General features: G+C 38.0%; 1 protein-coding gene across 5 annotated transcripts; it reads left to right on the forward strand.

The window, feature by feature from the left end:
- Window positions 1–1,418: 1,418 nt before the first annotated feature.
- Window positions 1,419–19,279, forward strand: LOC137140269 (uncharacterized). 5 transcript variants are annotated; one of them, XM_067528543.1, is made up of 20 exons: window positions 1,419–1,951; window positions 2,980–3,090; window positions 3,903–4,044; window positions 5,730–5,922; window positions 6,455–6,523; window positions 6,768–6,839; window positions 7,213–7,281; window positions 8,966–9,034; window positions 9,271–9,342; window positions 11,943–12,045; window positions 12,264–12,316; window positions 12,422–14,495; window positions 15,239–15,307; window positions 16,378–16,434; window positions 16,589–16,630; window positions 17,083–17,124; window positions 17,384–17,412; window positions 17,576–17,617; window positions 17,879–17,920; window positions 18,295–18,494. In XM_067528543.1, exons 2-20 carry the CDS (start codon window positions 2,985–2,987, stop codon window positions 18,355–18,357), a joined length of 3,408 nt encoding a protein of 1,135 aa, XP_067384644.1. In that variant the 5' UTR covers window positions 1,419–1,951; window positions 2,980–2,984; the 3' UTR covers window positions 18,358–18,494. The 5 variants fall into 5 exon arrangements, with proteins under 5 accessions (XP_067384644.1, XP_067384615.1, XP_067384624.1 ...); XM_067528514.1 differs by having other exon boundaries at window positions 1,420–1,951; window positions 17,384–17,425; window positions 18,295–19,279; XM_067528534.1 differs by lacking the exon at window positions 1,419–1,951 and adding an exon at window positions 3,722–3,765 and having other exon boundaries at window positions 2,842–3,090; window positions 17,384–17,425; window positions 18,295–19,279.
- Window positions 19,280–21,808: the final 2,529 nt, after the last annotated feature.

A 21,808-nucleotide genomic window follows, 5' to 3' on the forward strand; every position in this document is an offset into this window, starting at 1 on the left:
TTTTCTAGGCATCCAGCCAAATTTCTCACTTTTTACTATTTTCTGCAGGGGGGCCCTGCTAAAAAAATGATACACTACTACACACTATTACTGATGCTGTATTGATTATTATCTCTTAGAAGGTCACACTTTGTTTTGACAAAAAAAACTATAAAAACTAAACTGAACTTATGTAAACATAATGACTTTTATAGGGTTAAAAATAAATTAAATAAATAAATACATAAATAAATAAAATTAATATTTGATATGTATATTGGCTGAAGTGGTTTTAAAAGATTGACTCATTTACAGTGGAAAAAAGTATTGATATATAATTTTTGTCAATAGGGACAAATGTGGTAGGATATTGAAGGACAGTATTTTACAGTGTATTGGATATTATTACCTGTCACTGACAACAGAAAAGCAACTACTAACAGCATTACCTGTGAAGAAATCTAAATATTTTTTATTAACTATTATTATAAAATGTGTTTATACCAAGTAATTATAACATACCATAGTAGTTAAATATAACTTAAACTGTTATTATTCACTGGGATGGAGAGATTAGCTGTCATGGTAACCATACAGATCCACAGTACAGGCTTCTAATCTTGATGCAAAATCCCTTGTTAAAAAAGTGACTTAACGCAAAGTAATCTCCCAGAAAACTGATCGCTGCTGATATGTTATCAGATATAAGTAAACATTAGAAAATGCAGGACATTCAGTAAGGAGTGAACAGCTGCATGACTGTGAGAGTCCATCAGAAAACCACAGGCAGATTCACTACTAAAATAGTGTTGGTAGCTTTTAAAACTGGATACTGGCAGATTTTAATGCTAATTGGAGTTTGATAATAGTAAACTTGACATTCCATGATGACTTCATAGTGATCGCTGCAATACTCCAAATAATAATTATATATATTGTATGAAATTTCTTGTGTGTTCTAGATACATTCTAATTGCTGTTGTTGTACAATTCACATGTACACCATCATTTCTTACTCTCACAAGTACAACATTGTTTAGAATATTTGGGAGAATATTTCCACTTTAACTAGAGTGCAGTGGAGGAAGAGCCCCATTTTTGGATCATCCCAGAATGCTCTGCTGCTCATCTCTACACACAGTTAAGTCCCTCGGGTACACTTACACACTTTGTGACCGCTCTGCTCAGTGGACATCATCAGGCAGATTAAAATCAGTTAATGCACTTGGGGCTAGTTGACTCTCTCCTCTCTCTATGTCTCTCACTCACCAACATACACACACACACACACACACACACACACACACACACACACACACACACACATAAAAAACACAAAACCATCAAGCAGCCATTTCTCACTCACTTTTTAAAATTAATACCCATTGTTTTTGTTAAGCAGAGGATGTCCCAGAGGCTCCCTCACAGGGCTGTGTGTGTGTGTGCGTTGGTGCACGTAACTATGAGTACAATTTACCTGTTTACATACCGACATTATGAAGGCAGTTTGTGTGTGACCGTACCTATTAGGACAGGGCTGCTGTCCTAACAAGTCGAGCAGTGCAGAAATGTTTATAAGTATGATATGAGTCATTTCCCGCTTTTTCTCCAAATGTCCTAATAGTGCCATTCACCGGATGTTTTCGTGTGTGTCAGTGTGTGCTCGTTGTGTATCATGCGGCTCCTATCGGTGAGTCGATGCTATTGCCGCTCTTTACACATTTTTGGCGTATTATACACAAAATTGGCGCCACTCATTGGTGGACAATCCTGCTCAGCGATTGGCTGCATTAGATGTCATCAATGTCAGAGAGCTCGAATCGGCTGCTGTGATTGGTCCGAGACCGACGACGATGGGCATGCGCAATGAGCCGTATTGAGGGACTTTCAACAGGTAAAGGGAGTGATCGATTTACGTACATGCGCTTTATTTTACGTGGAGGTGAAGTACATCGTTAAACTCGTGTTGAAGGTAAGTTTATTTGAAATATACTTTCTTTAGCTCATTTTGTTTACAGTCGGACACTTTTTAAGCTAGTTGGCTGTTAATCAGCAACAGCACTTCAGGTTAAGACTAATGAGAGAAAGTTAAGCAATTAAAGGGCTTCGTTCGGAAGTGGCTGCATGTGCGCTTCGACTATTTTGGGAGTAGAGCTGCGTTCCTAAAACCACCGTTCTGGAAGCAGTCGGCTACTTTTTAAGTTTGAATGTTTTATTACGTTTTACTCGGTGCACGGTTTAACTTTGCGTAACCAACACACGTTGAATATTAGGAGTAACGACGAAGCTCCGTTCGTTTGGTAAAATGCGACTGCGTCTGAAAAAAAAATTCAGCGAGGCACGTTTCTCACATTTTTGGTGTATGGGCATTCTATAGTAATCCTCAGTGGTCTCTAAATCAATCAGATATGTCCCTAAACTATAACACGTGTATACGCACAGGTACTGTATCTTTCTGAAAGTGGCCTTTAAATTCGGTTCCAGCTGTAGGCTTACCGCACGGAACTCAAAGAAAAACATTAAGCACGACCGAGTTGCTATTACAGACGATGAATTCGACTTATCAATAATGTATCTAAAGTTTCTTTGAAGGCCAGTATTTGAGAATCTGCCAAATATGTAGACTTAGAGGGAAAAAAAAAAGTAATTCAGGTGCACTCTAGCAGTACATCACCTGTCCCTACAACTTACTCAAAGCCAACTCATGTTATATACTATGAAGGTGAACTTTGGACAGGAGCAACAAAAGTTAAGGTATATGCTGCACATGCACATTTGCAGAGTGTGTGTGTGTATATATATATATATATATATATATATATATATATATATATATATCAAAGCTTAATCATAAGTAGGCATTTCCCTGCGGTAGTTTCTTTGGATTTAGTGAAAATATGCTGTGTGCATACTGAGATGTGATTGCCAGGATGAAATTACCTATATTCGTATATGAGATTTTAGTCATTTAACCGTTATGTTCTCTGGAAATCTTTTTAGTCAACATGGAGAGAAGGAAGAGAAAGAAGCCCGAACAGGATGCAATAGAACACATTCTGTCAGGCAAAGACAAAGCTTTCATTGAGCAACGAAATATAAATGCATTTAAAGGTAAGTTGTGCATCACATTTACAAATCTTCCCACATGTCATTAAAATATAGAAACTTAAATAAATATGGGATTAGAAATGCAAGGAGATGTAACAAAATAATGTTAATGAACAAAATTAAGCAAACTACTCAATTTTAATGTACAGGTTACAGAGAATAATGTAACAGGAATCATACAGTGTAACATAGTGGTGAATATCTATGCTCTGTTGGGTTGAGATCCGGTGACTAACTTGGTCATTGAAGAATATTTAATTTCTTTGCCTTCAAAAAGCCTTGACTTGCTTTCAAAATATGTGGATCATTATCAATCTGCACTGTGAACAGTTTTCGAAGCATTTGGGTGAATGTGTTCAAATACCTCTGAATCCCTGAAATTGGAAGTTCTCTTCTTCAAATGGCTATAATTCCTAAATGGTAGATGCCAGAATTTTGGGAAAAGTCTAAATAAGCTAAAAGTGTCCAAGTCACTTTGTCCATATGCTTCTGGGCCTAACGGTAATTTTTCAGCATGAAAAATATAATATATTCCACTCTACAGCAAATGTTGAAGTGCTGAAACCATTGCACTGATTCACTACTTCTGTACACAATACACTAATGATCCTTCCTTCTACTGCAACAACCGTAGGGCTACTACAAATTCAGTTGCATGTATGGTATTAATGCACCATGGTTAGTAGACCTCATTACATTCAAGATTTTTACAAGATTGTTATCTTTGAAAGAATAAGTAAGGAGTGGATTAATTAATTAAAGAAACATTTGGACTTGGACATGTTTGTATTTACTTTATTCCTGCCCTTTTTTAGGGAGAGGTGTGTTTGCAGTGGAACATATTGAAGCATCAACCTTTGTTGTGGAATACCGTGGCTTTCTTTGTAGAAGTAAAGATGTTAATGACACCCAAGGGAAGTACTTGTTCGACTTCAAGTGGAATGGAACGTCTTATTGGTAAATTTGCTACTTTTTGAGAAGAATTTGAGCAAAGAAGTTGAGTTTTACATGTTATTCTGATAACACATGAAGTAGCAATGACATTTTCCATATAAACTTTACGTGCCTAATAAAATGAAGATAAAGATGATAAATAAAATGAGAAATATGATATATAGTATAACCCAAATTCCAAAACATATGTTTAAAGGTAAATTAAATCAACATGTCAAATGTTGAAACTGGGACATTCTACCATTTAATGGAAAATATTAGTTAAAATTTGGCTTCAAAACATCTAAAAAGATAGAGGGTGATGTTTTCCATTATTTAGCATCCCATCCTCTTTTAACTACTGTCTCCGAAATGAGGAGACCATTTGCTGGAGTTTTAGGAGAGGAATGTTGACCTATTTTTGTCTTCTGCATGATTCTTGCTGCTAAAAAGTCCTGGGCCTTTGTTGCTGGATTTTTTTGTTTGATGATGCACCAAATGTTTTCTTTTAGTGAAAGGTCTGGACTGCAGGCAGGCCAGTTCAGCACCCACATATTTTTTCCCGTGAAGCCATGCTGTTGGGATGGATGCATGATGTGGTTTAGCATTTTCTTGGTGAAATATGCAAGGCCTTCCCTGAAAGAGGCATTGTTTGGATGGGATAAATGTTGCTCTAAAACCTCTGTACTTTTCAGTATGGATGGTGTCTTTCCAGATGTATAAGCTGCCCATGCTATAGGCACTAATGCACGCCCAAACCAACAGAGATGCAGGCTTTTGAACAGTTTTAACCGCTGATAACAAGGTGGATGCTCCCTCTCCTCTTTAGTCCGCAGAACAGGGCATCTTTGGTTTCCTAATCCAATTTCAAATTTGGATTCATCTGACAAAGCAGGTTTCCATTTTGCCTCAGACCATTTTAAATGAGCTTTGGCCCAGAGAACATGGCTGTGGTTTTTGGATTGTGTTCCCCTACAGCCTCTTCTTTGCATGATACAGCTTCAACTTGCATATGTGGATTACACGGCGAACCATGTTCACAGACAGTAATTTATGTAAGTTGTCATGAGCCCCTGCAGTGAAGTCCAGCTCAGAATCATGCTTATTTTTTTTTTATGCAGTGCCGGCTGAGGGGCCGAAGATCACATAGATACAGTTTTGACCTCCGGCCTTGTCCCTTGCTCACAGTGATTGGTGAACCTCTACCCATCCCTACATTTTAGCAGCTCTGCCTCTGAAATTTTCCTTTTAATCACAGTCATGCTGCTGACATGTTGCAAATTAACTAGATTAGTTGTCAAATGCTCCTGCATTTGTTTTTCATTTGCAGCAATTACTTTTCCAGCCTTTTATTGCCCCTCTTCCAAATTTGAGATATGTTGTTGTTCAAAATGAGCCAGTAATTTCCACGAAAGGATAAAATGTCTCAGTTTTGAAATCTGACATTTTGTTTAGATTTTGTTGTGCATAAAGTATGGGTTTATTAAATTTGCAAATCATTGTTTCTGCTTTAATTTATCTTTCACACATTCTCAATTTCTCAACAATTTTTTTTGGAATTGGGGTTGTAATGGTTAGTAAAGAGAGAGTTTGACTCAGTAGCTCAAAATGCAAAATTTTGCATACCCACAAAGTTGCTAACAAGCTCATCTTTGTTTAAACCCACAAAAATGTTTGTACTGTAAATTTATTGCTTATATGTTTTGCAGCATGGATGCTTCAAAAGAGGATGGAACGCTAGGACGATTAGTAAACGACGAGCACAGAAATCCCAACTGCAGAGTGAAGACAATTGTTGTGGAAGGAAAGCCACATCTTTGCCTGTTTAGTGTTAGACAAATTTTACCAAATGAGGAGATAACCTACAACTACGGGGATTCTCCATGGCCTTGGCGCTCAATGGTATGTATTTGTTCTTTTAAAACAATGTTTTTGTTGACTAAAACAGAAGCTAAATTGTATTGTGATGTACATTTATTTTTTAAACGTTTGGCAATGCAAATAATTTATCATGCTATAAAAATATTTGTGTGTGCAATGTCCTACAGCTCAGGGAAGGAGAAAGTGAGTAAGGACATTTTTCTTGACACTGAATTGGGGTTTTGTGTTGAAATGTCAAAGATCTTCCAAGTTTTTATACCAGGACTGTTGTCTTCACGAGGGTGTTGTGGTGTCTGAATGCCATGACAACAGAAACTGGTGGAGGGATTAGAGTCCATGATAACGAAATGTATTTAGTCACAGGATCCTTTTGTAAGGGCGAGAGGTAAAACCCTTAATAGATAATGTCAGAATGTGTTTGAAAATCTTGATTACACATCGAGTGGGGGATGGGCATGACGTGAAGCTTAAATGCAAGGACATTTTGCCACTGGGAGGACCATCGAATGTTCACACCATTAATGCAGATTTCAATTCGTCTGTCCTATTTCAGATGCCTTGTGATGAAAATTCCAAGCCCGATACCAAGCAGCCAGATTCAGCTTTGGCTGAAAATCAAACTGTAAGTTACATTAATTAGTGCATGAGATGTGTAATGGTTGACTGTATGTGGGGAAATTTGGAAAAACCTGCTTTTATTCATGCTTTTCATGGCATGATGATTCATGTCTGCTGTGCACACGTTAGTAGTGAAAGTCGCAGAAGATGCTGAATCATCAATAGTTCTTGGATAGACTACATATTGTTGCGGTTTCTATTTAGCAGATATCATGCCTCAAAGTGTTGCCTCTTTCACACATTTACAGGACTTGTGTGATGAGACTTTAGTGGTTGTGCCAGAATGCAGTGCAGCTTCCTCCTCGTCAGATAAAGACAAGGTAAGTGAGAAAGTATTCTTTGTGGACACTGAATTGGGGTTTTGTGTTGATACGTCAAAGATCATCCTAGTTTCTGTACCAAGACTGTTGTCTTCACGAGGGTGTTGTGGTGTCTGAATGCCATAACAACAGAAACTGGTGGAGGGATTAGAGTCCACGATAACGAAATGTATTTAGTCACAGGATCCTTTTGTAAGGGCGAGAGGTAAAACCCTTAATAGATAATGTCAGAATGTGTTTGAAAATCTTGATTACACATCGAGTGGGGGATGGGCATGACGTGAAGCTTAAATACAAGGACATTTTGCCACTGGGAGGACCATCGAATGTTCACACCATTAATGCAGATTTCAATTCATCTGTCCTATTTCAGATGCCTTGTGATGAAAATTCCAAGCCCGATACCAAGCAGCCAGATTCAGCTTTGGCTGAAAATCAAACTGTAAGTTACATTAATTAGTGCAAGAGATGTGTAATGGTTTACTTCTTCTTTTCCTTTGGGCTGTTCCCTTTCAGGGGTCTCCGCAGTGAATCATGTGTCTCCATCTAACCCTGTCCTCTGCATCCTCTTCTCTCACAGCAACTAACTTCATGTCCTCTCTCACTACATCCATAAACCTCCTCTTTGGTCTTCCTCTAGACCTCCTGCCTGGCAACTCTAACTTCAGCATCCTTCTACCAATATATTTACTGTCTCTCCTCTGAACATGTCCAAACCGCCTCAATCTGGCCTCTCTTATTTTATCTTCAACACATCTAACATGAGCTGTCCCTCTGATGTCCTCATTCCTGATCCTGTCCATCCTCGTCCCTCCCAAAGTGAACCTCAACATCTTAAGCTCTGCTTCCTCCAGCTGTTCCTCCGGTCTTTTCTTCAGTGACACTTCTTCTAAGCCGAACAACATCTCTGGTCTCACCACCGTCTTGAACACCTTTCCTTTCATTCTTGCTGATGCTCTTTTATCAATAACACACCTGACACTTTCCTCCACCCGTTCCAACCTGCCTGCACTCGCCTCTTCACCTCTTTTCCACACTCTCCATTGCTCTGAACCGTTGACCCTACTTACTTAAAGTCCTGCACCTTCTTCACCTCTGCTCCCTGTAACCTCACCGTTCCACCTGGGTCCCTCTCATTGGCACAAATGTATTCTGTCTTGCTGCGGCTAAGCTTCATTCCTCTGTTTTCCAGAGCAGACCTCCACCTCTCTAGATTTTCCTCCACCTGCTCCCTGCTCTCACTACAAATCACGTCATCCGCAAACATCTTGTTAAACAAACTAGTCAGAAACTCTACTGCCACCTCTCCTAGACACTTCCATACCTCCACAGGTTTGTCATCAGGACCAACTGCCTTTCCACTCTTCATCCTCATTAACGTCGTCCTCACTTCACTCCAACTAAACTTTGCTACTTCCTCCTCCACACCAGTCACCTCTTCTACTCTTCGTTCTCTTAAATTTTCCTCATTCATCAATTCTTCAAAGTTCTCCTTCCATCTTCCCATAACACTCCTGGCACCTGTCAATACATTTCCATCCTTATCTTTGATCACCCTAACCTGCTGCACATCCTTCCCATCTGTATCTCTCTGTCTGGCCAACCTGTACAAATCCACTTCTCCCTCTTTAGTGTCCAACCTAGCATACAAGTCCTCATATGCTCTTTGTTTGGCATTTGCCACCTCTACCTTCACCTTACGCCGCATCTCCATGTACTCCTGTCTACTTTCTTCAGCCCTCTGTGTCCCACTTCTTCTTAGCTAACCTCTTTCTCTGAATACACTCCTGAACTTCCTTGTTCCACCACCAAGATTTTCCTAGTTTCTGTACCAAGACTGTTGTCTTCACGAGGGTGTTGTGGTGTCTGAATGCCATGACAACAGAAACTGGTGGAGGGATTAGAGTCCATGATAACGAAATGTATTTAGTCACAGGATCCTTTTGTAAGGGCGAGAGGTAAAACCCTTAATAGATAATGTCAGAATGTGTTTGAAAATCTTGATTACACATCGAGTGGGGGATGGGCATGACGTGAAGCTTAAATGCAAGGACATTTTGCCACTGGGAGGACCATCGAATGTTCACACCATTAATGCAGATTTCAATTCGTCTGTCCTATTTCAGATGCCTTGTGATGAAAATTCCAAGCCCGATACCAAGCAGCCAGATTCAGCTTTGGATGAAAATCAAACTGTAAGTTATATTAATTAGTGCATGAGATGTGTAATGGTTGACTGTATGTGGGGAAATTTGGAAAAACCTGCTTTTATTCATGCTTTTCATGGCATGATGATTCATGTCTGCTGTTAGTAGTGAAAGTCGCAGAAGATGCTGAATCATCAATAGTTCTTGGATAGACTACATATTGTTGCGGTTTCTATTTAGTAGATATCATGCCTCAAAGTGTTGCCTCTTTCACACATTTACAGGACTTGTGTGATGAGACTTTAGTGGTTGTGCCAGAATGCAGTGCAGCTTCCTCCTCGTCAGATAAAGACAAGGTAAGTGAGAAAGTATTCTTTGTGGACACTGAATTGGGGTTTTGTGTTGAAACGTCAAAGATCATCCTAGTTTCTGTACCAAGACTGTTGTCTTCACGAGGGTGTTGTGGTGTCTGAATGCCATAACAACAGAAACTGGTGGAGGGATTAGAGTCCATGATAACGAAATGTATTTAGTCACAGGATCCTTTTGTAAGGGCGAGAGGTAAAACCCTTAATAGATAATGTCAGAATGTGTTTGAAAATCTTGATTACACATCAAGTGGGGGATGGGCATGACGTGAAGCTTAAATGCAAGGACATTTTGCCACTATGACCTTCAAATATTTACACCATTATAAGAGTTGTTTGTTGTATTGAGTTTAAGTGTGGATAGGGCACGGACTTGATATGCACAGTTTAATGATAGCAAATCGCATCACCTTCTATTAGACTGGTCATAAAAATTTCGAAATTTTATCTATTTTTCGCGAGGGAAAAATGTTTTATTTTATTTTTATTATCAATAAGTCCCAATCCAAGACTGAAAGCTCAATATAAACTTTATTTCAGTCAGAGGGAAAAGCATTCCTTTTAACCAATTTTGGAGCATATGCAGAAATATGTTGCTCTTTTTTTGAAAAATGTAGAAACCTACAATTTTATGATAATTAGTTGCATACTTGATGTGATGTAACTATGCTAGTGGAAAATTGTGGAGATCCAGAACTGTTTTTTAAAATATGAGGATTAATGATGGCTATAGTCAGTGATTTTTACATCCTAGTTCTACTATAAGAAAGCAGCAATTTCTTGTCTACGTGGCTCAGAGCTTTGTTCAACCATTATGGCTTTAAGTGAAATAAGATGTGAGTAGGGGTGCATATTTGATGCATACTATAGAGTTTGTCAGCTGGAAAAGTGTTTAGGATTTTGTGTAACACCTTTTATTGCCTACTCATTTCCTTACTGATCAAAAATAGAGAAAAAACAATGAGCTGGTATTATCTGTAGATATGCAGTAATAGACAGCTGAGATCCAGAGGTGCTCCTTGCTAGCAGGCAAGGCAGGCAACTCTTTGGGGGCCCCAGGCCAGTCGGGGCCCCCGAGGTTGACAAAAGTTAAATTATGTACAGCACTGGCTGTGTGCAGAATTTACAATGAAATTACCAGTCACAGACCTTCCAAAGAGCGCCCCAGTTGTGCATGATTCAGTGTAAACAAATGGGTTTAATGAAATAATTAAAACCAGCTAACAAAAATCAAGAGGCATTATCAATTTAAATTTAATAATCATAATAAATAATAATAATAATAAAAAATAAAGTGTTAGGTAACAGCTGCCAATATATTTGTAATTGTTGTGAAGAGAGAGTTGAGTAACAGAACTTTGTATCACATTGGTTTTTTTTTGTTTTTTTTTGTTTACTGTGACGTTTAACATTAGTTAACTAAGTTAGCAGAGCAGCCTAATGTGTCCAGCTTTGCTGAAGTCAGATTTAGGATACCAGAATTTACCTTGTTAGCTTAGCTGGTTATAGCTAACTTGGACAATACTTTTTTTTTAGTAAATTGATGGAAGCTGTATCTGAACTAAGCTAACTGTGAAGCTATGAAAGGAAAGAATGGTATGAAATTTAGATGCAAAGAAATATAGACAAGTGTACTATAAATAATACGTTGTATAAATCTAAATTATGCTATGTGTGGTTTTAAAAAGTGGTTTTATGACAAATACATTTTTGCCTAGGGGCCCAAAAAGTCTAGGATTGCCATTGCTGAGACCTGGTTCTTATGAGCTGCAACCTTATCCACACTGGTTTCTGGTTATCTGTACGTTGCATTGAGATCACATAATGTATTCTGTTCAGTAAAAGTGAGTGTTGGACCGAAGGTAAAGTAGTATTTTATTACCTTGATGTGTTTATAGGGCAACATCACCAATTTTCAACTTGCTCTCCATATCTTTAGTTTAGGGTGTAAATGTACAATAACATTACCCAGAGAAGGTTTACGTCATTAGGAGTTGAGATAATATCATCTGGAGGGGCTCTGGAAAAGCAGGTTGATCACGATCACAACCTCCATAGTGTGGACGAGATGACATAATCTGAACTGAAGTTTGAAGTTAAAAACCATAATTGTATATTTACACCCTTAACTAAAGCCATAGGGACCAAGTTGAAAATTGGTATTATAAGTATTAATTCCTATCCACTAACTTTAATACAGTTGTTTTTGCTGCAATGTATAATTGAGTGCACAAGTTTGCATCTGAAATGATCTGAAAAGATTTTTTTCCCCATGAACAGAATATTTAATCCATTCAGCTGGTACAGATGTTCCAATATTATGTTGTTAAAATATACTAGTACTTTTGTCATTTAACAGTAAGGGCTTTGAAATTGACAGAATTCATTACTTTTAAATGAAGGGAGTTTTGTACAAGCTAAATGGGCATTAAATTATATACTTTTGCTTTTGTTTTGTTTGCTTTAGTATTTATTTTGCTTAGTTTTTGTCTTCTAGTGATGTCAACATTAGGGATGCAAACTTTTACGCTCAATTGAAAAATATGAAATATTGAGTAAAAACAAAAATTATATTTTTCCATGTGCAGTGCCGCCATGTCGTTTACAGTGCTGTTATCTCCAGCTTGGATTCTTGTGGAGATTGCAGAGGACCTTTGGCTAGCATAAAATGGCTTGGGTTAAAATGCAAATGTGAGTATACTGTACTGGATGTGCTTGTACTTTTCATTAATGTAGGTGTTTTATTGGTTTGTGACCCTCTTCCAAAAAAAGATGTTTTTAATTATTTTTATTTTTTTTTCTTTTCAAGTCATTATTTCTTAAAAATGTTTAATACCTTCAGCAGTTTTCTTAAGTGTGTGGTGTTTTAGTGTACTGAGCTGATGACAAAAATAAATTCTTATTTTCAGTATGTTCAAGGTCATGGCACAAAAGCTGCTTTATAAAGAGACAAGAGTTACTGGTATGTTTAATTTTTTTTACGCACTTTTGAGGGTTGTTGTGTGAAGGTATTGTACTGTAAACACTGTACAGTATTTCTGATTGTGCAAAACATTTTTTTTTTAAGCTGGACGAAAGAAACGACTCTGAAGAGTCAGAACCTCATATTGAAGAATCCTCAGATGAACAGTACATGCCGGACTCTACTCAAAGTAGCGATGACGGTAGCGATTATAGCCTTAACATCAGTCCTCACAAATCACCACGCAAGATAACACCAGTTGTTTCAGGGACTTCTAAGAAAACAAAGAACAGTTTGTCACAATCCACTTACTGTTCTTTTAATGAACAGGACATGCTTAGTGACAAAACAAGCTCAGGTCAACCTCTCCTATGTGACTCTGCACCCTTTGAGAATGACACCACCAAGAACAAAAATGAGATGCTTCACAGTTCTCAAAAAATACAAACAGAGATTTCTGATGAAAGAGGGACAAGTGAAATTGTGCCAAAACCCAAAGACGCCTCTTCCACCCAGAAAAACTATTGCTATGTGTGCAAAAAACCCCAGTCTAAAATTTCTCGTCATCTTAAAAACCATGAAGGGACTGAGCCAGATATTGCAGCTGCATTCTTGCTCCCTAAACACTCCCAGGAGAGAAAAAGGTTGTTAGAGAAGCTTCGAAACAAAGGTAACTATCAGCATAACCAAGAGGTTATGGACAATCGGAGTGGACCACTAAAACTCAAACGACGACCAAGAAAATTTGACATTGAGATTAGCACCAAAGCGTATGTGCATTGTGCATATTGTAAAGGAATGTTTATTCGCAAAGAGTTGTGGCGTCACACAAAAAGATGCCCTTCAAAGACTGCATCAGACTCTGAAGCAACTGGTAAGGCCAAAGTCTTGGTTATGGCTGATATTGCTGAGACAACATTCTCCCAAACCCTGTCTCCTGGATTGTGGAAGATCTTAGCAAACATGAAGGAAGATGATATTTCATCTTCAGTTCGAAATGACTTCCTCATACTGCAAATGGGTCAATGTCTTTACAACAAGCACGGAAGTGATCCAACAAAAGCTGAGTACATCAGACAGAAGCTTCGCGAAGTAGGCAGACTTTTGCTAACCTTGAGAAGAAAATTCTCCATTTATAATTTGGAAGAAGCATTGAAGCCAAACTTGTTTTTTAAAGTCATTGAGGCTGTGAAAGATGTCGCTGGTTATGATGAAGAGAGCCACACATACAAGACACCAAGTCTTGCACTGAAATTAGGACATTCACTTCATAAGATTGGTGACATTATTCTCAGCAGGGCCATTGCAGCAGAGGATGATGGCATGATAAAAGCAGCAGAGCGATTCAAAAGGCTGTGCTCAAGTGAATGGACACAACTTGTTTCCCATTCTGCTCTTTCTACCTTGAGCAAATCTAAGTTCAACAAACCATCCACCATACCATTCACAAAAGATGTGCAGCTTCTAAACAAATGCCTGGAGAAAAAATTGCATGATGCTTTTGAAAGCCTGAAAATTTCGGAGTCTTCCCAAATATATGCCGATCTTGCTAAAGTTACACTGACACAAATAATAGTCTTCAACAGACGTCGTGCAGGAGAGGTCTCAAAAATGACCCTTGAGTGTTTCAAGAAAAGAGACCAGACTGAGCTCCATCCCGACATAGCCGTTGGCCTGTCACCATTTGAGCAAAAAATGTCCAAGCTTTACAGCAGAGTGGAAATCATGGGCAAGAGAGGGAGAAAAGTTGCTGTTTTGTTAAACTGTGAACACCTCAACTCATTAACTCTACTGGTGGACAAGAGAGATGCATGTGGAGTTGATAAGGACAACCCCTTTCTATTTGCCAGGCCAAAATGTGGACCCACTAGCTATTACAGGGGGCAAGACTGCATCAGGGTTTTTGCAAGTCAGTGTGGTGCACAGAACCCTGAATATCTCAGGTCTACACATCTCCGGAAACATGTTGCAACTTTGTCCCAGATTCTGAACCTAAAAGATAATGAACTGGATCAACTCGCAAACTTCTTGGGCCACGACATACGGGTCCACAGAAGCTATTATCGGTTGCCAGAAGCAACAATAGAGATTGCAAAAATCTCAAAGCTGTTAATGGCTATGGAGAAAGGAACTCTTGCAAGATTCCAAGGAAAAGGTCTGGATGACATAGATTTTGAAGGTATGTGTACTAGTTTATAAATAAACTGATAATGGCACTTCATAAAGTATTTTGCATGAACAATATAAATCCAACAATATTTGAGCAGTGAAAGTAGTGTAAAGATAAGATAAGTGATAAAGGGTCATTTGGCCACATTTGCAATAATAAAAACAGCTTTTAGACACCCATTTAGGGCCTGAATGAATCATAGTATGCTGAACAGCAAATTTACAGATGTGGCAAAATTATTGGTACCCTTTCAATAAAAGAGAACAACCCACAATGGCCACTGAGATAATTTGGAACTGAAAAAAGTGTATCAGAATTTACAGAAAATTAACTAATGAAAATCAGACATTGTTTAGAATTGTGGTCTAAATAGCCAACTATTGAAACTAGCCTGGACAAAAATGATAGTACCCTTAACTTAATTTCTCCAGATGTGTCAGGTGTGAAGGGTGCCTTTTCTCAGACTGCATGTTTTAGCTTTCCGCAGGTGTTCAATCAGATATAGATCAGGGATTGTAGAAGGCCACTTCACAATACTCCAATGTCCTTATCCATTCTTTGGTGTTTTAGCTGCATGTTATGTGTCTGCATATCTGTACACTCAGAGTATATTTATGAAAAAAAATTGTAAAAAGGATGGCTACTTAAACACACTTCAATTAATGGTAGATAAGAGATTGAATCTATTTTGTGTTTGGTATTCATTGCACATATATATGTCCAATATTTTATTTTTATTTTTTTATATATAGCTGAATTGGATTTAGAACTTGACAACATAAGTGAAGATGAAGAGTCAGATTCTGCCGTTGAACAAAGGGGTATGTATTCAATATTGTTGTTGTTGCACAGCTACATCTTAACACATTGTTAACATCTAATGTTTAGTTAAAATGTAAATCATTCGACACAGCGTGTAATATATCAAAAGTAACCCTTCCAATTTGGGGGTTATCACTAAGCTTTTTGATTAAGTCTCTACATATCAGGAAGTTGAGTAAGGGCAACTAGACTTTTCCTTGTTAGGTCAAAACATTTCATTTTGTACATTCATCAGTGTGAAAGACTGACTAAAGCTACTTTGCATGAGAAGTGAAACGTTTTGATTGAACAAAGTCCAGTTGCCATGACTCAATTTCCAGATAACTTCATCTGCATGACTGAGAATCTTCACTGATGTAAATCTTCTCACACCTGGATTTAAACGCTTTTGTGCTCGATCCTGTGAAGCTCCATCAGATTGGATGGAAAGTGTTTTCATTTTTATTGCATTGGTTTCATCAGATAGTGCTTTGGTTTTTGCCCAAAGTCTTTTTTTTTTCTTATTTAATTTTGCTGCATCAGGCCACAGACTCATTGTTCTCATGTTTCCAGAGGCTTTTAAATGCTGATTGGCTGACTCCAAGGTCACGGTCATTGTTGGATTAGTCAGTTTAGTTAGACAGACAGCTTTAGAAAAAGTCCTGGTAGTTTCAGACATCTTACTATTTGCAATTACTGAACTGCTATGCTCCTGGGAACATTCAATGCTTTAGAAATTGTTTTGTACCCTTGTGTCCTGATAGTTTCACAACAAAATACTATAGTTGAGTTTCTTGGACTTTATGGTTTGGTTTTTGTCCTGATATGCACTGTGAAATGTGGGACCTTTTTATATGTACATTTTCTATCTGTCTTAACTATGGCCAGTCAGTTAAATTTCCTACAGGTTTTTAAGAAAACCTTTGCTGAAATACCTTTATTTGTTTTTTTTAGTCAATTTGCTGGGGGTTATTTTTGTTTTTTTTATTCTAATTCAACTTTAATGTTGTCATGTTCATGTTACTGGCTTGTGAAAGATGGTATTTTGCTTTCTATGAAAATATTTACTTTTAATTTTATTTCTCCATAGAACAACAGACAACTTCTAAGACAACTATGCCCCATGATAAGACCGTGAGGTCTACAGGTCTGTGTCCTATGTTACTCTTGGCATGAAATAATCTTTCTTCTTGAGATTTCATAAGGTCAAACTATTTGGATTGAGTTAAAATGGATTTTGTTTTAATTCTTGCATATGAGTCTACACATAGTTTGATTTGGTTTTTTTTCTCTCTCTATAGGACAAAAAACAATACCCCATGATGAGACCGTTAGCATCAGAGGTGTGTGTTTGATGAGGTGTAAGACCATGCAATAACACAATATTTTTTTGTGTGTATTAAAGTGATCATTTTGGACCTCATGTGTTCGTAATTTTATGAACTCTCCCTTATGTATATACATAGGGTGCCTCAATTAATGCTGTCTTGCCAAAGATCACTAACAAATGCTGACATCATGTCTTCGTGACATCTCTGTCATAACTAAGTTACCAATAGTTAAGATTATATGTATTTACATATGTATCTTTAACTGATTTTTCACATTGCCACACCATTTGGATTTTAGTTTTCTTTTTCTGTCAGGAAAAATAGAGAAGCACCAGGTTGTTGCTGAGAGCTAAGACAGTCCAGCTTTTGTTTGTTTTAAACAAATATTTAACTATACTGTATTAATGTTCTTGTTACTCTTGTTTTAATTTTTAAATCATTGTTTTATTTATTGTTTTCTATAGAACAAAGAACAGCGCCACTTGATGAGACCGTGAGCTCCACAGGTGTGTATGACAAACTTTCTCCTACATACTTTGTTAGGATTTCTCATGGTTAAATTGTGTATATGTTTGTTTTAAAAAATTTTTAAATCAAGACTAAAATCAGACAGTTATTTTTAAAAACATTGTAAAAGCCATTTTTGCAGTTATTACAGCTTTGAATCTTTTTTGGCTTGGTCACTTCACACTTCTCACAACTAGATTAAATGGGACACCATCAAGGGGCTTATTTTTATTCATATAATTTATATTTTTTCCATAGGAAAAACAACAATGCCTCCTGATACCACGGTCAGTGCCAAAGGTATGTGTGCCTGTGTATAATATGTGTATGTTAAAAACAATCTTCAGTGGCAGTTTATGGCAGATTATGTAAACATATCTAAGATTTCACATGGTCAAACTTTGGATTCTAGACTTCAAATTGATTTTAAGTATGTCTTTTATCCTTCAGGAAAAAGAACGAAACCCCATAATGATGTTGAGAGCTCTGCAGGTATTTAAGAAATTGACAGATATGTTATTCAGTTTTTAAAGGGACTTTATCCAGTAAGGTGTCAATTCAGATTTAAGATTCAAAAACAGATAAATGATAGGATACATTTTAAGAATTTATTTCTTGTCAGTAATCCATTGTAAATGTTATTCAAGGCATGGGATAAAATTTCTCATATGCTATCTGTTAAGACATACCACGGCCAAACTTTTTCAGTTGTAGAGTTGAAATTAGATTTTAACTGTTCTTTTTCCCTCTCAGGAAAAAGAAAAAAGCTCAAGGATGATGCAAAGAGCTCTGGAGGTAAGTAGATAAACATTTTTTTTAAAACATTATTCAATATTAATGTAGTCATGTTCATGCAGGTCCGTAACATTTTTAAAATGGTCTTAAATCATTTTTGTGAAATCCTAATTGTCAAACATTTAAAATTGCCTTATTGTGGTTTTAGTATCATGTTTATTTCATGCATTTTTCCCCAACATTTAAATTTTACAAGTCATCAATCACTATTTAAGGAAGAAATTCGACACTTTTGCTTTATGAAAAGACCACTTGCAACTAATTCAAGCCAAATTTTTACTACATTTGGAATATAAAAACTCAGTTTTAGCAAGCTAGTTAAGAAATTATTATATTGGTCATTTTATGTGCCAAAGTTAAGTGTTGTTTTTCAGAGACCCCCGGAAGGAGAGTTGTCAAGAGACCATGGAGCTCAGCAGAAGTCAGTGCCGTCATGAAGCATTTCAAAACGCACATTTCGAAAGGACATCTTGCAACCAAAGCTGAGTGTGAACAGTGCAGGCTTGCTGAGGACCCAGTATTAAGGGAAAGAACTGTACAAAATATCAGAGATTTTGTTAGGAACCGAGGTTTGACATTCAAAAAAATGCCTTGAAAGTTTATTGTAAGGATTGGTGGCCTTTTGTTTAGTTTAAAATGGAGGTTCTCAAGTCTTGTTCATCTGAGTACAAGTTTCCTGAAAAGGCAATGGCCTTTGTTAAAATAAAGCATACCAGAAAATGAACATTGTTTAGCTGGTCCTTTCTTATTGGTTGGTAAGACTTAATCGCTATAGAGTCACTCATCCAGAATTTAAATGACTATAGAGCTCCATGGAATAAATTTGCTTCTGATTATTGGTATCTTTCAAGGACGGTACATGTTCAACTATAAGAAAAGGACAAAACAAAATTTCAAGTTGCAAGTCTGCTTCCCTTGAGGTTCATGTTGGGTTTCAAGGGTCTACCTGAAGTTTTTATTCTTTAAAGGTAATGAGTGTTATGGTATGTATACAGTGTGTCCAGTTATGCCAGGTTTGTTCTCATAACTACGGATTGGTTCTAATTCTTTGTCTGTGTGTGTGTGTGTGTGTGTGTATGTATATTGTCCAGACAATTTAGGTTTGTCCTCATAACTAGGGATGTGTTCAGAGTTTTTTAGGTGTATGAGCAGTGTCCATTTAAAGCATGTATGCCCTTATAACTAGGGGCTAGTTCTAATTCTTTGTGCGTGTGTATAGTGTTCAGGTAATGCAGGTTTGTCCTCATAGCTAGGGATGTGTTCTGATTCTGTATGTGTATGTGTAGCTGTATAGGAAATGTCTATTTAAAGCACATATGTCCTTATAATCAAGGGTTCGTTCTGATTCTGTGTGTGTGTGTAAAAGTTGTGTCAAGTTAAGTCAGGTTTGTCCTCTTAACCCCTGATTAATTCCGGAAACTCCCCCTTCCCGCCCACTTCCCTCCCCCGTCCTCACACTCCAGTACAGAATCAGGTTTTTATATCTTATAAATGGTTAGTCAGAATTGAATCTTGAGTAGACAGCTTTGCTCCTAAAGTTAAGATGAGCAATCAGATGTTAAGTTTGTGTCTCTAAAACAAAGGGAAAGGTGGGTCCCCATAGTCCTGTTGTGTACTGGTTTCGGAAAACTGTCCTAATAAACCACCCGTACCTGTATAGGTGTGTGTGTGTGTGTGTGTGTGTGTGTGTGTGTGTGTGTGTGTGTGAACATTAGATCCGCTGAAGAGAGAGTTTCAGTGGATTACTACGGCCCCAAAGTGCTCTGCCCTTTCATTAACCTTGCCTCTTAGTCGTCTCATTTAATACAAAACAAATTTCTAATCTGCAGCCTGCTAAACAGTTCTGCAGCTCTTTATGTGCCTGTGTATGTGAGTGTGTTACTGCTACTCTTATTGCCTTGGGTTCCTTCTGCCTAGCCCCCTAATTACTTGCTGAAACAGGAGGCCAGGCTCCTCCTATGTGCTATCATCATTTTAAATTTATTTTGATTGATTTGTGTCAGCTTTAACTATGCTTTAGGCCGAGGTCGATAAATAAAGATCAATACTTTAATGTTTTCCTCTGAACCTTTATTAAAAAATAGATTGGCTATAAAGAGGGCTGAATTACGAGGAGGAGTGCCTTCTTCCAATGAATGTCAACTGGAATCTAATTGAACAACATTGAACCAGTGGAGATTAGTCTAGGGAGTGTGAGATGCAGGAGGCCTGGAGTGAAAGGGAGGGAGGAAAGAGCAGGGACGAGGGAGTGATGCTGGGAGGGGCAATTGAAGGAAAAGTTGGCGAGTTGTTTGGTCTAGCTGAGAACAACTTCTGATGTGGTTCTGCTCTGATTTTTTACATCTTTGTATTAATTTTGAGTCATGTAGAGTAGATATTCATGAAGGGACTTGCTTTTGTGTTTCACAATAAGACCACCAGGGAAGCTGTCAACACAGTGCATATGATGTTGTTCAGTATTTGAGATATGGGTGTATGCATGGATGGATTAGGAGAAAGTTAGCCCCTAAGCTCATACAGTAGAAGCCTCCCCTTTCCATTTGGTGATTTAGATTATTCCTCATAAATTAAATCTTAAACCTTTCAGTCATTTTGTGTCTGTTTTAGTCATTTTGTGCGTTTTCAGTCCTTGTATGCCTGTTTTTGGTCATTTTATGTCTCTTTGGGATAGTTACAAGCCAATATTCACAATTTACTAAATAATAACATCAAGGAACACTAACCCACGGATCCCCGAACTTCCTGGGCCCGTGGGCTTATGCCCTGTGAGCCCGTGTGCCAAATTACATGAATAACCAACAGTAAGTGGCAAAACACAACAAATGCAGGAATCAAGGGATCTTTAAATGGTTTAATACAGCAGCCTATTCGAATCAGTTCTCTCATGGGTTTTATTAAAGTGCCAAGACCAGATACTTTGTTTCATATTTGCACCGTGCCAAATATGTTTTTGCCTTTCATGTTAAGAAACAACAGGCAGAAAAGACCTGAATCCAAACACACAGAAAAGGCTGGCAAAGTGAATAGGAACTGTGTTTAAACCCCCTTGATGTCTACCAGCCTGGCGTAAAGAGTGGTCATTCTACAGAAAAAGGCTCGCCTCATATAGTGGAATCCCTGCAGGCTGCAAAAGCTGCCGCTCAGCCCTTCATTCAAATCCTACCACATATGCTGTATATGGAGCCTGTGACACTGTGAACCACCAGATTGTCCTGTCGGCACTCTCTGACTTGGGAATCTCCGGTACCGTTCAGGTCTTACCTCTCTGGGGAATCTTCATTTTATCTTGGCAGGGGATAGGCAAGTTTCTAGCTCTCACTGCCTGCCCACCGGTGCTCTCCAGGGCTCCGATCTTGGTCCTCTTCCTTTCTCCATGTCCGGTTTCTATAAGCTCTTCACATAGTTTCCTATAGTTGCTATGCTGTTGGACCCCAGTGCGTTGTCTTTCCCACCAGATGATTCTGCTGTTTCATCAAATATTTCTGCCTGTCTCTCGGACATCTCTGACATCTTCAAATCAGTCTCTGCAGGACAGAAGTCTTCCCAACCAGCCCATCCATAAAACTCAGCATGAGCTTAGGATCTTGTGATTGTCCCAGAAGTCTGCCGGAAATCTGGGAGACATCATTAACGATCAACTGAAATTTACTGACCACACCTCCTTGATCTCTCAGGCAAGATCAGACCCTACTCTTCTGAATATGTAACCCATCTCCTTGCACATGTATAGGTAATAAATAATCCTAAATATTGCAATTCCCTGTTGATGGGGCTACCAGGATGCACAATCAAAGGCTTTCAGATAATCCAACATGCAGAAGCCCGTTTCATTTTTTATAAGCCAAAATGGAAACAGTGGTCACATTGCCATTGCTCAGATCTTTGCAC

The sequence above is a fragment of the Channa argus genome, chromosome 1, assembly GCF_033026475.1.
Source record: "Channa argus isolate prfri chromosome 1, Channa argus male v1.0, whole genome shotgun sequence".
NCBI classification, from domain to species: domain Eukaryota; kingdom Metazoa; phylum Chordata; class Actinopteri; order Anabantiformes; family Channidae; genus Channa; species Channa argus.